The sequence below is a fragment of the Myotis yumanensis genome, unplaced genomic scaffold (genome assembly GCF_028538775.1).
Source record: "Myotis yumanensis isolate MYYU_CA2020_CCGP unplaced genomic scaffold, mMyoYum1.0.hap1 SCAF_10, whole genome shotgun sequence".
Classification (NCBI taxonomy): Eukaryota; Metazoa; Chordata; class Mammalia; order Chiroptera; family Vespertilionidae; genus Myotis; species Myotis yumanensis.
This window is the reverse complement of record NW_027223761.1, coordinates 6,939,851-6,954,454: the sequence shown is the minus strand read 5'-3', so window position 1 is coordinate 6,954,454 and position 14,604 is coordinate 6,939,851. Positions and strand designations below refer to the sequence as shown.

The following is a 14,604-nucleotide window of genomic DNA, read 5'->3' as shown; positions in this document are numbered from 1 at the left end:
AAAAATAAGTGCATCCATTTACCTGGCAGTCAGTCCCATATGGAAGAATTTACCCTATGGAAATATGAGCACCGGTTAGTAAGGATTTGGTGTCAAGAGCAGTATAGCAGCTGTATTCATGGTGGCAAACAAAAACAAAATCGCCCATAGGTTTTACTATCACGGATGGGGAGTTATTGAATAAATTATGGAATGTTTATGTAAAAAGTACAACTTTTAAAACATGTATTCAATACCAGTGTATTTGTGCATGGTTGTTTAGTGAATGTATGGCATTACCCTGCTGGTTTTGTTTGCCTGGAGGGCTCCCACAGTGTATGGAGGTGTGTAGACCGTGGTAAAGGAGTGGAAGCTGGTGTGCTGGCAGGTGGTTAGCACTGGACCTCGGGGCTCTGGGCTCCAGGGGTTAGGAAATACTACCAACTTCTGCTTTATGCATATTTATATCCTAGGATTGTTTGGCTTGTTGCAGCAAGCATAAGCATGTATTACTTTCCTAAGTTAAAAAGAAAAAGGGAGGGTAGTGGAGAAGCAGATGAAGAGTAGAGCTTTCTTTAAATGTGGCCCATCTTTCTAGAAATGAACCAGAAATGTTGCATGTTATGGTAAAAAGGCATGGAATAGCTAAAAATAACTTATTATTTTCTTTGTCCATATGAAATGAAATGGCCTTTGGGATTTATGGATTTACTTTCTGAATATATTTTGGGGTGGGGTGGAGTGTAATTGGTTGCCTGCCACAGTGAGGATTTCTAATGCACCTTTTGAAAAAAAGAATTGAGGCAGTCCCACAATAAGTTTGTTGTTGTTTTTACAAAAGCCTTAATAAAAAGAGAATTCCATATCCATTCTGTGAAGATGAAGAAAGCAAAAATACTTACATTACTTAACAAAAATAGATTCGGCATTAGGTTTGGGTCTGTGTTCCCTAGCATGAAAAGGTAAGAGGGTGGGGAGAGAAACTAAAACTGTTGTCCTTTAGCAAAAAGTGAAACGCTCTGATTCCTTGGGGGAGGAAATCCTGGAAGATCAGTTCCAGGGGATCTCAGCAGGGCCAGGTCGCTTTCAGAGGAGGGCAGTTAGGATTTTGTCACAGGTCAGAAGCTGTTATATGGCTTTTCCTTAATAAGGGAAGGCCAGTGAAGGGTCAGCCAGTGAAGGCAGTTCTAGCCAGAGAGACTTCTCACTTCTTAAATGCAATAGGAGTGCTTTTTAAAAACCTCTTAACATATAATTTACTCACTCTTTTGAATAGAGCTGAGTAGGAATTTTCCTTTATACGCTGAATAAAGCAAAGCTTTGCAAAACTACATCCTTTAGGAAGTCTAAGAACTCTCTTAGTAAGTACCCTCACTTCAGAAAAATTACTTCAATACAAATAGTTAGAGCAGGTTAGAAATTGTTCTTATCCTGTGGGAAAAGCAAGTTTGTAGTGTCTTATTTAGTAACATTTTTATAGCTTAATTGTGGTTATTTATGTTTAATTCACTAACTTTAAAGAATCATTTAATAGTTTTTATAGTTCAGAAAGTGAGCCTTGCATTAATACAGCCTAGCCTTCTTAGACAAAATTTCATCTAGAATTTGTATCTAACATTCAGTTCTATCTAAGTAATGCCTCATTTATGGAAATTCTCTGGTTTCTTTTTTTCATTTCTTAATTCTCAATATTCAGTGATGTAGTGTTAAATTGTGCAGAACAAAGCTAGAATATAATTAACAGGTGCGTTATTTAAGCTACAATTTAGACCTAACTATGGCACCAACCAGTTTTGAAATTGAAGAATTAGTTATCTACACATGAAATTCTATAGGGTTCAATGGTTTCTCATGGGCAGTTAATAATTGACAATAGTCATAATAATTTGTTTTGTGATTTTAAGTTTAGAGTTTTTTGTTGATTTTATATACATACTTAATTCCTTTTGAGAGTCCTAGACTTGGTAAATTTCCAGTGATGGTTGAGGCCTCATCAGTTCATCACATCTGTAGATCTGATGCGTCCCAGAGCCCTCGGCAGCCGACCTTATGGTTAGTAAGTACGCTGTTTGTTTGACGTGTGCTGTTTTCTCTTTCAGACGAGGAACTGGTGCTTTTAAATCCAGAGTGGGACTGCCTGCGCCTGCTCCTGTTATCAATAGCAAATATGGACTCAGAGAAACAGATAAACGTTTAAATAGGCTTAAAAAGTTAGGTGACAGCAGCAAAAATTCAGACAGTCAATCTGTCAGCTCTAACACTGATGCAGATACCACTCAGGAAAAACACAATGCAAGTAAGTAAGGGAGATTTGATAAGCATCTTTTCTTAAGTGTTTTCACACAATTTGTTTTCTAAAGTGTGTTTCAGTAGTTTTGATCTTTTAAATATTGAGAGAAACCCTGGGACTCGTGCACTCCAGCAGCATCGCAGGATTCTAGGAATGATTTGCCACAGAAGCAGGCTGTGTTGGCCTCCAGACTCAGTGCACTCGTCTAGACTGACCTGTCTGCTTTCCGTGAATACTTGGTAACTGGATATTCTTCAGCCTGTGTTCCAGGGTCATCATATATGTATGAAAGAAACATTTTCCAGGTGTTAGTTTCACCATAATTATATCATTATGTCTTCTGAGAAGACAGGATGGGGTGGAATCTGACAGGCACATACGTGTTTCTGTGCCTAGCCATCCTGTTAGGGTGGAGGATGGACTTGGGGAGGTGATAGCTTCTGGCTTCAAGGTTTCCACCTTTTTACTACTTACCCAATTTACTAAGTTATCAGTTACCAGACTCGTAATTGTGATAAAGGAACATTTTAGATGTCACTGTGCTATGACGTATTAGCCACTAACAGAAGTAGCAAGATGAAAGGAGAAAGAAGCAAGCTTCAAGAGACCAGGTCAGGGAGGGGGCGCAAGACCTAATGGAACTGGAAAAAGAGGGAATGAAGAATAAAGAGAAAAGAAAGAAGAAAGCCTAAACGAACATAAGAAAACACATCATCTTGATGGAGCTTTGAAGTCCTGGGACTATTCTGGTTGCGTCTGCATTTCACCTCGGTGATGCCAGTTTTCTCTGGCTCCACTCAAATAGTAGGCTCCTCAGTCCGACTGATCTGACAGGCATTGAGTTCACACGTTTTGGCTTGGTGATCCCCTAAGTATGCCAGTTTCGGCACTGAATGTTCACAGATGCTTCTAGTGCCTGATGCCCTCTGAGGTCTGGTTATTTCAGGCTCTTTTCCCTGTTTTCACACCCAGCACTGGTGCTCCCCTCCTGTACAGAAAATCCCAAAGAAAAGGGAAGAATCCCACAGTGGCAAAGCTCAATGCCATGAATTCCCAAATCTACCGCTTCTGGGAGTCGGAGGCCACACGTGACCTCTTTAGTGTAAAAGTTATCCTGTGTATTGTCCGGTTTATCAAAATGTCCAACGTGAACAAAAGAGCAGTTAGTCTGTCACTCACTGTGGACTATTGGTTCTAATAATAAATACAGCACAATCACTATTTGTTTTCTGAGTCTGGTTCCTTGTGAGACGGGAGACTTGTGAGACCTATATGTGGAGACGGCCACCGTGCTGTCCACATTGATTGGCTCTTGACATTCGTGGGGGTGCTTTGTGGTTTTATTCATTAACTATATTTCGAATGCATAGATTCTGAACTCAGTACAACACTTAGTTTAAAAGATTGGAATACAAATATTTTTGGAAGGTTTTGAGTATATTACTAAGTGACCATCAGGGAATATTTATTAATAAACCAAATACTTACTAAAAGCCTGGTGGTAGTTGAAGAGATACATATATGTAGGAGACTCAGCCCCTCGGGAGCTTATGCCTAGTTCCAGGACAGGACAGGTGCACAAGTAACAATGCAGAGCCACTTTCCTAAGTTTAGAGGGAACAATAATCCCTCTGAGCTGTAATCTCAGCATTGCAGAACAGGTGCTCACTTCCCGGGGGCTGCGGATGTGGGGGCGCTGGCTTCATTCAGCTTCTTTCTGCAGAATGACTGACTGACTGACTGACTGGTACAGAGTTAATGTTCGAACTGAGGGTAGTGTGGTGGGCGTGCTCTGTGCTCTAAAGGAGTTACAGGCTGACTCCAGTCACCTCCTCGGCCAGCATACACTCAGCCGTGTTCACGCAGTGTTTTCCCGAACTCTTCCATGCATTCTTTTAGGCTGTGTTTCTTCTGGTGCTTGTGTCTTAAACACAGCCTCCGAGCTGTGTGAGAGGAAGACTTGTTAAGAACACAGCTGGTAGCAAAGCCAGAGTGCCTGAGCCTTTCTCCTGAGGGCGGTGGTATCCATTGGGTCAGAGTGCACTCTCCGTGCATAGCTGCCCACTTTGATTCTGCAGCTTGTCTGGGATTTAGTGGCTGGTGGAGGAGCTGCTTTCCTTGAGCAGTGTGTATATTCTTAAACATTTCTGCCTAGTGGGAAGAAAAATTATTTCTTTCTTCCACACAGATCCTTTTTTTTTTAAAATATATTTTATTTTATTTTATTTTTTTTTACAGAGAGGAAGGGAGAGGGACAGAGAGTTAGAAACATTGATGAGAGAGAAACATCGATCAGCTGCCTCCTGCACACTCCCCACTGGGGATGTACCCGCAACCAAGGTACATGCCCTCAACCGGAATCGAACCTGGGACCCTTGAGTCCGCAGTCCGACGCTCTATCCACTGAGCCAAACCAGCTAGGGCAACCACACAGATCCTTTTTTAAAAAGTTTTTAAATCCTCATCCGAGGATATGTTTAATTTTCATTAACTTCAGAAAGAGAGGAAGGGAAAGAGGAGAGAGAAACATTGAGATGAGGGAGAAACATCAATTAGTAGCCTCCCATGCACGCCCTGACATGGGATCGAACCTGAAACCCAGGTATGTGCCCTGATCGGAATCAAACCCACAACCTTTTGGTATGTGGGGTGATGCTCCAACCAAATGAGCCATCTACCAGGGCCAGACCCTTTTTTAAAGGTGTCTTGGGAGCCACAACCTGTTTGCTTTAGCATCTACAGAGCGGAAACATGCTTTTTTTTTTTTAAGTATTTTTTTAAATATGTTTTTAATGATTTCAGAGGGAGATAATTAGAAACATCAATGATGAAAGAGAATCATTGATCAGTTGCCTCCTGCATGTTCTCTACTGGGGATCGAGCCCACGACCTGGGCATGTGCCCCGACTGAGAATCAAATTGTGACCTCCCGATTCACGGGTCAACACATAAACACTGACCCACACCAACCAGGCGAGAAATCCTTTTCACAAATTCAGTTCGCGTGCCTGAATTGTGCCATTATTGGAAGATTCTGGTTTTTTAGGTCCTTGTGCCTGAATGGCTGGGCCATTCCCCATAATCAGCGCTGTGATATGGAATGTGTGTCATTGCAAATGCCTCAGGTCGGTGCAGAACCCAGAAGACTTGGCCAGTGGAGTAAGCTTATCTTAACTAAGGATCGCCTATCCTGGAGGTAGGGGATGTGTCACTGCTTCTCTCTCTCCTGTCACAGACAGCACTCCTTTCTGCCGAGCCCGTAGGCCTGATCCAGGCAGTCGCTGCCAGTCTGTTGGTCACGTAAGATGGAGGATGCTGGCTCCTCGAGTTCTGAAGGTGTCGGCTGTGTGTGGTCCTCATGTCACCTCGGTTCATGTTGACTGTGCTCCTGGGGTTTCTCCACAGAGCGAGGACGCAGCCCTGGCACTCGGGGAGCTTTGGGGTCCTTGTGCTGCTCTTGTATCTGCCTGCGATTCTTGATGCCCAGGCAGGGCTGCCTTATGATTTTGAGGACACCCTGAAATGACTCTGAGGGCCGTGCGTGGCTTCTTTACCCATGAGCTGGGACTGGCTTGCCTTAGAGGCAGTGCTGAACAAGTTGGGATCTTAAACCATATTCCTCAGTTCAAATCCCATCCCTGCCACTCAGCAGATGGACGATCTGAGGCACATTAGTCCATATGAGCTTGGTTTCATGTAGTGTTACAGCTCTTACTCCAAAAAATGCTTATTAGCATTGAGATCATACTAAGGTGGCCATTTGCCCAGCACCTGCTATGTAATAATTGTTAAGAATGTGTATTTTCACCTAAAGTTGCTGTTAGGTTATGCATTTGAGGTTTGTCCTAGCCAGTAGGGAAGAGTCACGCCTGGTGTGTGAGTGCTGGTGCCAGGGCCACCACAGGCCCACCTTATCTCCTACGTCAGAATCCTCAGTCTCTGATGGACTTTGATTAGTTTGCCGCTGGGGCCACCGTCTTCCTCCCTTACCCTCCTGTTGCTGATGTTCTCACAGCGCCCAAGGATAGTGTGACCCTTTGGGGACAGTGAAGAGCCCTTTGGTCTTAGCCACTTTGCTCACACTTCTGCCCAGCTTGCTTATGTCCTTTTTGAACTTTGACTTGGTAAGCACACTTTTTAGCTGGACTTTTGATGAGATCATGCCTTTTGAGACAAAATGAGAATACACTAAATACATAAACATAAGGGAAACAAGTTGTAGCATCAAATCGTCTATTTTGAGCTGTTGAGAACAAACACCCAAGTGCTTTGTGAGTGGTTCGCTGTGGTCAGCTAACAGTGATTCCATGGGAAGGAGGGGTGTAAGAGTAGAGGCAAGCTCCAGAATCACCATAAAATGAGATTCGTCTAATGGCTTAAAATAAGTGTCCAAGTAAGGGAACTCTCTGGTGTCTCGGGATACATAGGAAGAGTACCCTGTCCTATGTAGAAAGTCTAGACAGGCTCCCTGGAAAAGTGTTTCCTACGCTGAACTTTAAAGAGGGTGAGAAGTTGGCCAAGTGAAGCACTTGGGACTTTTATTTTTAAAAATATAGTAAGGGGATGAATGTAGGTCTTGAATAAGTGAAGTTTATCATGGGTGGAATTGAAGGTAGGAAGAAAGGATGTGAGCATAACTTAAAATTTTAGATTTGATTCTTAGAGCATTAGGTTATTGAAAGGTTTAAATCCCAGAAGTGACATGGGTACTAGGAAGATCATTTTGTCTACATGATGGAGGATGGGGTGTTGGGAAAGCAGTAGGAGAGACAAAAAAAAAATGGTGGAAGCTGTTGGCCCTCATTCAAGCAGGAGGTTGTGGCATTGACAATGGAGAGAGGTAGACACTCCAGTGACATTGCAGGAAGGGACTCCACAGGACCTGGAGGCTGATTGGGTGAGGCAGTTAGGGAAAGCAAACGTCAGGAATGACCTCCCAGTTTCTGGGGTGATTGGCCAAGAGGAGAACTGAGGCGGAGAAGCAGCCATGAGACTTAAAGGCGAGTTCAGTTTAAGCATGTTCACCAAGGGGCTACGAGGCAGCCTCGGGAGATCCGGATGCCAGTGGGTATTTGGTGGTAGGGCCTGTGATTCAGGAGAGAATCAGGTGAGAGAAAGTGGCTCAGGAAGGGGGTGGGTGCTTCTCACCAGGAGACTGTTTTTTCAAGGGCCTAGGACAGCAGATGCCTGAGGAATAGTGTCGGTGTGGGCGGGTGGAGGGAGAGTGCTCTCGGGAACAGCAGAGGGGAGAGGGTTTTCCAGGAAAAGGAATGGTCAGCAATCTCACATTCTGCAAAGGAAGGTAAGGGTGGAAAGTGCTCACTGGGTTTCACGACCTGGAGGTGGTCAGAGATTGGCCAAGGCTCTCATGCGAGGGACAGGCTGGATCCCGATTTCAGGGGGGTCGCTGTGGAGAATGCAACGTATACGTGATTATAGTTACAGCTGATTGCAGGCGCGAAATGAGGAAAAGGGAACAATAGGCTGAGGACCACTAAGCTTGGACATAGGATGGTCCTTGAAGAGTCAGGCTGGGCAGAGGACCACATAGCCAACTCTGAGAAAGTGAGCACAGAACACTGGTGTGGACTTACATCAGTGAACACATCAAGCCTGGCTGGTGTGGCTCAGTGGTTGAGCATTGACCTATGAACCAGGAGGTCATGGTTCAATTCTCGGTCAGGGCACATGCCTGGTTTGAGGGCTCAATCCCCAGCATGCAGGAAACAGCTGATTGATAATTCTCTCTCATCATTGATATTTTTTCTCTCTCCCTCTGCCTTCCTCTCTGAAATCAATAAAAATACATTTTAAGCCAAACCGGTTTGGCTCAGTGGATAGAGCGTCGGCCTGCGGACTGAGGGATCCCGGGTTCGATTCCAGTCAAGGGCATGTACCTGGGTTGCGGGCACATCCCCGGTGGGAGATGTGCAGGAGGCGGCTGATCGATGTTTCTCTCTCATCGATGTTTCTAACTACCTCTCTCCGTTCCTCTCTGTAAAAAATCAATAAAATATATTTTAAAAAATACATTTTAAAAAATAAGTAAATAAGTACCTCTCCAGTTCCACCTTAAAGGAAGCCTTGAAAGCAGAAATTCTTTAGCCAAAGAATTCCCCAAATATCCTCATATTTTAAAAATTATTTCTAGAAAGTTCTGTGTAATTCCAGTTCATATACACATTCTCCAAAATTACTACTGTTCTTCAAGAAATAGTGGGCCCCATTTCTGGGAGTTTTGCTGGTTTGGGTACCTCACTCCAGTTAGGAGCCAGGCTTGAGTACAGAGCTCCATTCTTGGTGGTGTGACGCTTGGAATGCTTGTTACTCATTCTTGTTCTCCATAAAAACTAACTAATGGTGACTTACTTGCTCAACCAAGCAGAAGGAACAGCAGTCGCCCTGGCAACCTTCGGGCATGTAGTAAGGGACCATCTTTGTCGGCAGTGTGCTGGACTTACCCACATTCCTTGTTTTCTATTTCCTTGTTTTCAGATGAGAGATGGTGATTGTTTGGTATTCTCAGCTTCTCTGTGAATAATTTAAAAGGGGCATTTTGATGGGATGAGGTTTTCAGGTGGGGAGCGTGGGAAGCTGAGAAGTTGACTCATGTAAGACACTGTGTAGGTCCAAAGGTAAATTCAAAGGAAAACAGAGATGGCAGCTGGTCAGTGGCAAGGTCAGAGGTTCTCGGGGCACAGCTTAAACTTGAGTCACATATAAGCCTTTTGTAAAGCCCTTCAGTTGTCACCTTAGTTCCCAGTAGGATCATCCCAGCCTTTCTGTGTCCTTGTCCAGAGGAAGGAAGTTGGAGTCCCCTTGTCTGAGAGTAATTCTGGCAGCATGCTTCTCCCCTCTCAGTGATTGTGGGCAGCGAGCAGGCACGGGAGGGACGGGGCCAGGTAAGCTCTGCTGACCTCCCCGCGCCTCAGGGAGAGGTGTTAGATAGGCAGTTCTTTGGGGCGGTTGTCGGGGATACAACGTGGTTCCTCGGATCTCTTGTTGAAACCATTGGAATAGAATTTGTCTCTGAGCCCATTTGCAATATATATTTCCTGGTTAAGGAGTAATTGGATTTTAGAAACCTATTTAAAATGATGATTTTAAGAATTTGTGAAAGAAAATAAAACTATGATTTTTTTCTTAGGTCCACTTCAAACCTTTTACATGGTAAAATACTAAATCAGGAAAAGAAATACTTATTGTGGACCAGTATCATGTTAGATTAAGGACAAACATAGAGTGAAATCTAGGTACTTGGTAGTAGGAACTCTTCAAACACCCAGTTCAAATGTGAATAGATGCTCCATGAATCAGAGGCTGAAATTAGAAAGAGAACGTGAAGGAAAAGTGCGGGGAGCTTATGTGCAGGCAGAAACCTGACTGGGTCTGTCTGCCACGTGCCTGTGTAAGTGAACGTCACATGGCCGAGAGTCTGGTTTTGGATACTGTTTTGTGTTATCAAGGCTATTTTTCATCTTTTTTCTTTTTTTTTTTAACTTTGCAGCTTCTAGCCGAAAATCTTCAGTTGGTGTGAAAAAGACCAGCAAGAGCAGAACATTAACAAGGCAATCTATGTCAAGAATTCCAGCTTCTTCCAACTCTACCTCATCTAAGCTAACTCATATAAATAATTCCAGGGTACCAAAGAAACTGAAAAAGCCTGCAAAGCCTTTACTTTCAAAGGTAAAATTAAGAAATCATTGCAAACGGCCGGAGCAGAAGAGTGCTTCACGAAACCTAGAGATGGGAAACTTAGTCCTTAAAGAGCCTAAAGTAGTTCTATATAAAAATTTGCCCATTAAAAAAGATCAGGAGCCAGAGGGACCAATACCAGCCACAGTGGCTAGTGGGTGCTTAACCAGACATGCGGCAAGAGAGCACAAACAGAATTCGGGGCGAGGGGCCCCTTCGCCAGGGGAGGGCGCCCCCAGCACCTACACAACCAGGCGATCTGCACGGACGAGAATGATTTTGAAGGAGCCCTCTGACATCAAGCTTGAACCAAATACGTTGGACGACTATGAAAGCAGCCTGACTGAGTCTTGCCCAGAGAGTGGCGAGCAACCACCTCCTGCGACGCAGGAAGAAGAACTGGTGCATGACACTGCACACAACGGGGAGGCGAAGTGTCCTAGGAGTGACAGCAGCATTGCAAAAAAGAAGTCACGGCAAGGGAAACTTGTGAGACAGTTGGCAAAGGCGGGGGAGTCCACTCCGGAGCACAGTCCCCCTGGGAAAGCCAGTGTGGTACCCAGTGTGCTGGGGTCCCTCCCCGATCAGGGTGAGCACAGCGGCTCGGAGGGGCTGCCCGGGAGCTACATGGACTGGGCCCCTTCGCCTGTTGATGGTTCGGTGGTGACATCAGATAGCTTCAAAACAAAAGACGGCTTCAGGACTGCAAAGAGTAAAAAGAAGAGGCGAATCACAAGGTATGACGCACAGTTAATCCTGGAGAATAACTCTGGGATCCCCAAATTGACTCTTCGCAGGCGTCACGATAGCAGCAGCAAGACAAACAATCCAGAGAATGATGGGATGAATTCTTCCAAAATAAGCATCAAGTTAAGTAAAGACCATGAAAATGATAATAATCTCTACGTAGCAAAGCTTAATAATGGATTTAACTCAGGACCGGGCAGCAGTGCCACAAAATTAAAAATCCAGCTCAAACGGGACGAGGAGGGTCGGGGGCCCTGTGTAGAGGGGCGTCACGAGAACGGGGTGTGCTGCGGTGACCCGCTCTCTCTCCTGGAGTCGCAGATGGACGTCGATGACTACAGTCAGTACGAGGAAGACAGTACAGACGACTCCTCCTCCTCTGAGGGGGACGAAGAGGAGGAGGATTACGACGATGACTTTGAAGATGACTTTATTCCCCTCCCTCCAGCCAAGCGACTGAGGCTAATAGTTGGGAAAGACTCAATAGATATTGACATTTCTTCCAGGAGAAGAGAAGATCAGTCTTTGAGGCTTAACGCATAAGCTCTGGGTCTCAATTTGACCTGGGATAAACTACTTACAAATAAAAAATTCCAGTGTATTATTCCTCAACTGAAACATTTTAGCGGCAGCACTTCTCTCATTTCTTCACTTATCGGCATAACACGTAGAAAGTGTACAGCGTACTGACTTACCTGAAGTCTGATTTGTGCACATTTTTATTGTACTTTTTGAATAGCCTCCTTACGTGCAATTCCGAGTTAGAGGGAGAGCCCTGTTGTAAAGTAAAGGCTCAGCAAACTACAGTGATAGCAACTTTCCACACGACGTTGAAAACAATAATGTGGCTACACAATTTTTTTAACTTGTAAGAGCATCAACTGGCTCTTTAATATGTGACTAAATAATAACTTAAACCAATCCTAGTAGCAGCATATTAAGGTTTTCTAGTCCATGCTAATATCACCAGCAATGATCTTTGGCTTTTTGGTTTATTTGCTAGATGTTCCCCCCTTGGAGTTTGATCAGTTCCACACTGTTTGCTGGCCAGGTGTACTGTGTGTGGCCTTGGTTAAATAGCAGACCATCAGTTGGGAGTCAAATTGGTTTATTATTATTATTTTTTTTAAAAGTACAATCCCATGCGTGACAGCCAACTTTTCAGTACATTATATGTACGAGGGTAGCAGTGTGCAGGATGAGTTTCGATACAGCGTATTTATTGCTTGTCATGTAAATTAAAGACCTTGTATTTAACACTTTTCAATACTTTTAGATAAAATTGTTCTTTGCAAGAATGATTGGTGCTTATTTTTTCAAAAATTTGCTGTGAACAATGTGATGACAACAAGCAACATTTAATGAACTACAGCTATCTTAATTTGGGTCTTCAAGTTTTCTGTTGCACTTGTAAAATGCTACAAGGAATATTAAAAAACTCTATTCACTTTAACTTATAATAGTTTATGAAATAAAAACATGAGTCACAGCTTTTGTTCTGTGGTAACCTATAAAAATGTTTGTCTTTGAAATTCAATGTAAAGAACTGAAAACAATGTATATGTTGTAAATATTTGTGTGTTGTGAGAAATTTTTGTCATAAGAAATTAAAAGAACTTACCAGGAAGGTTTTTAAGTTTAGAAATATCCATGCCAATAAAATAGGAAATTATAAATACATAGTTTTAAGCACTGCATCAGTGGAAGTTCTTGACTTATGTTAGTTTATGTATGAAAATGTCAAAGAGTTTTTGACTATATTATCAGTTAGACAAAAAGAAGAGTCAGATTTAATTTGTTTTTGAAGCACTTTGAAAAGATAAATTAATTTTAAGTAAGTTAATGAACGAAATTTTACTACTTTATGTTCAGTACCCATCTTTGCTTTTTCTGGATTGTTTTACAAATCATTGGACAGAGAATTGGGGAATGTGAATCTGCAGCAGGCGTTGAGCCAGCGGGTCTCTGTTCCCGGGAAGCGTGTGCGAATACTCTCCGACACACAGTGCTCCTATGTACCAAGTCCAGGGATCCATAGTGTCTGGAAAGGGAGCCCCAGTTTTAAATGTTGAGGGAATCTGCAGGTAATGGAATCCCTTGGAGAAACCTCTGTGCTCACTGTCATTCCTAATTGATTCCCCCAGTTCCCAGATTCTGGGAAATTCAGTTCCTTAACACTATTGCCAGTAGGATCCAAGTAGAAATTAATAATATCCATAAAAGTTTTTTAAATGTAGCAGTGTTTTTTCCTTACTTCCTTCCCAAGGCATTACTTCTGTAGTCTCGTGCTGCCCCCTGTGTATGACGGTGCAGTTCAGCCCCCAGGTAGCGATGTGGCGCACGTCGCACACACTCGGCCAGCGTGCCTCCTGTGCCAACAGGGCGGCCCCTGGGGCCTGTCCCACGGCCCTCAGAGCACTTGACAGACCAGTCCAACCCTCTCAGTGTCCCTGTGTAGACGCGGGACTCGCACCACGAGGGTAGGTCAGGCCGAGACCCGGTATGGAAAGCCCAGCAGGCAGAGGGTCGCCTCATCCCCACCTCCGATTGGAGTGTTTTGTAGACGGTCATAGAACACATCTTGAACTGTTTCTTGGAATACCAACAATAGCCATTACAGGAATGTCAACCTTAAGGGAAAAGTAATAAAATGTCATATTGCCCACTTTTCTCCATTTTTAAGCTTCTTTTCAGTAACTTATTTATGATGTTAGTTTTAACTGTATGGCAGCCTTGTCCTTTGAGGCTGGCCTTCCCAGGGTCTGAGCAGTGACACCTGGTAGCCGTCACTGTCTCAGGAGTCTGTGCGCCCCAGCCTGGCCGTCACCGCTGATGCTTTCCAAGGAGCTGATTTTCCGTTGTTCTGTTGTCCTGGCTCTGCTGTGTGGGATGGTGAAACCCACACTCTGGTGACCACTTGGAAGAGGTCAATAAAACTTTGATTCAATAAAACTCTTAGCTTGAGCTTATGCAATGACTGGTAAAGACTTTTGCATTGTAAGAATTAGGAAATGATCATAAAAATATATGTATTCAATTTTCAATCATTTTTCAAACTACTGTTTTAAATTGTTTTTGCTGAGTTGTAATACTTTTGAGATACAATGTATTCCTTGTACTGAAAGAATGAAAAAAGGACTTTTTCAGCATTTGAGGTAAGTTCTTTAACGTTTCATTAAAAACATTTTTTACAAATATTTTGTACATGCACTTGCAGTATTGAGGTTAATCATTTTAATAAATTCGGAAATTAAAACAATTTGGCCGGTGTTCGCTGCATCCGAGAAGGGAAGATCCAGGTGCTTTTCTCCCACGAGGATTTCATCTCAAGTAGAAGTTAATTCAGCGTTTCTAAAGCCTTTTCAGTCTCCGAGTGTTGAGTTCTCAGAGCCCTGATCTCCTTTGCTTCTGGTGAAGAAGACCTTTTGGCCACTCAGTTTAAAAAAAAAGCAGGGGCCAGGCTGGCTCAGTGTTTGAGCATTGACCTATGAACCAAGCGGTCACGGTTAGATTCCCAGTCAGGGCACGTTCTTGGCTTGTAGGCTGGATCCCCAGTGGGAGGTGTGCAGGAGGCAGCCGATCAGTGATGCTCTCTCATTGATTTTTCTATCTTTCTTCCCTCTCCTTTCCTCTAGGAAATCAATTATATATATAAAAGCCTAAGCTATCAACCCACTGATCGCTATGACGCACACTGACCACCAGGGGGTAGACAGTCAATTCGGGAGCTGCTCCCTGGTGGTCAGTGCACTCCCACAGTGGGAGTGCTGCTCAGCTGACCAAGGGCGCCAGATGCCAGGCTCACTACCAAGCAGTGGCAGTGGCAGGGGCAGCAGGGCCGGGATGAGCGGGAGCAGCACCAGGCCGGGCTCGGACTCCTCCCTGGCTGCCTG

General features: G+C 43.9%; 1 protein-coding gene across 7 annotated transcripts in view; it reads left to right on the top strand.

Moving 5' to 3' along the window:
- The window catches only part of KMT5B (lysine methyltransferase 5B), a 53,479-nt gene extending 40,093 nt beyond the window's left edge, over positions 1-13,386 (top strand). For all 7 annotated transcript variants that reach the window (XM_070427681.1, XM_070427683.1, XM_070427682.1 and 4 more), the window contains 2 exons: positions 2,079-2,275; positions 9,777-13,386. In XM_070427681.1, the coding sequence (XP_070283782.1) occupies positions 2,079-2,275; positions 9,777-11,254 (1,675 nt within the window). In that variant the 3' untranslated portion in view covers positions 11,255-13,386. The remainder of the gene's footprint in view (positions 1-2,078; positions 2,276-9,776) is intronic.
- The last annotated feature ends 1,218 nt before the right edge of the window (positions 13,387-14,604 follow it).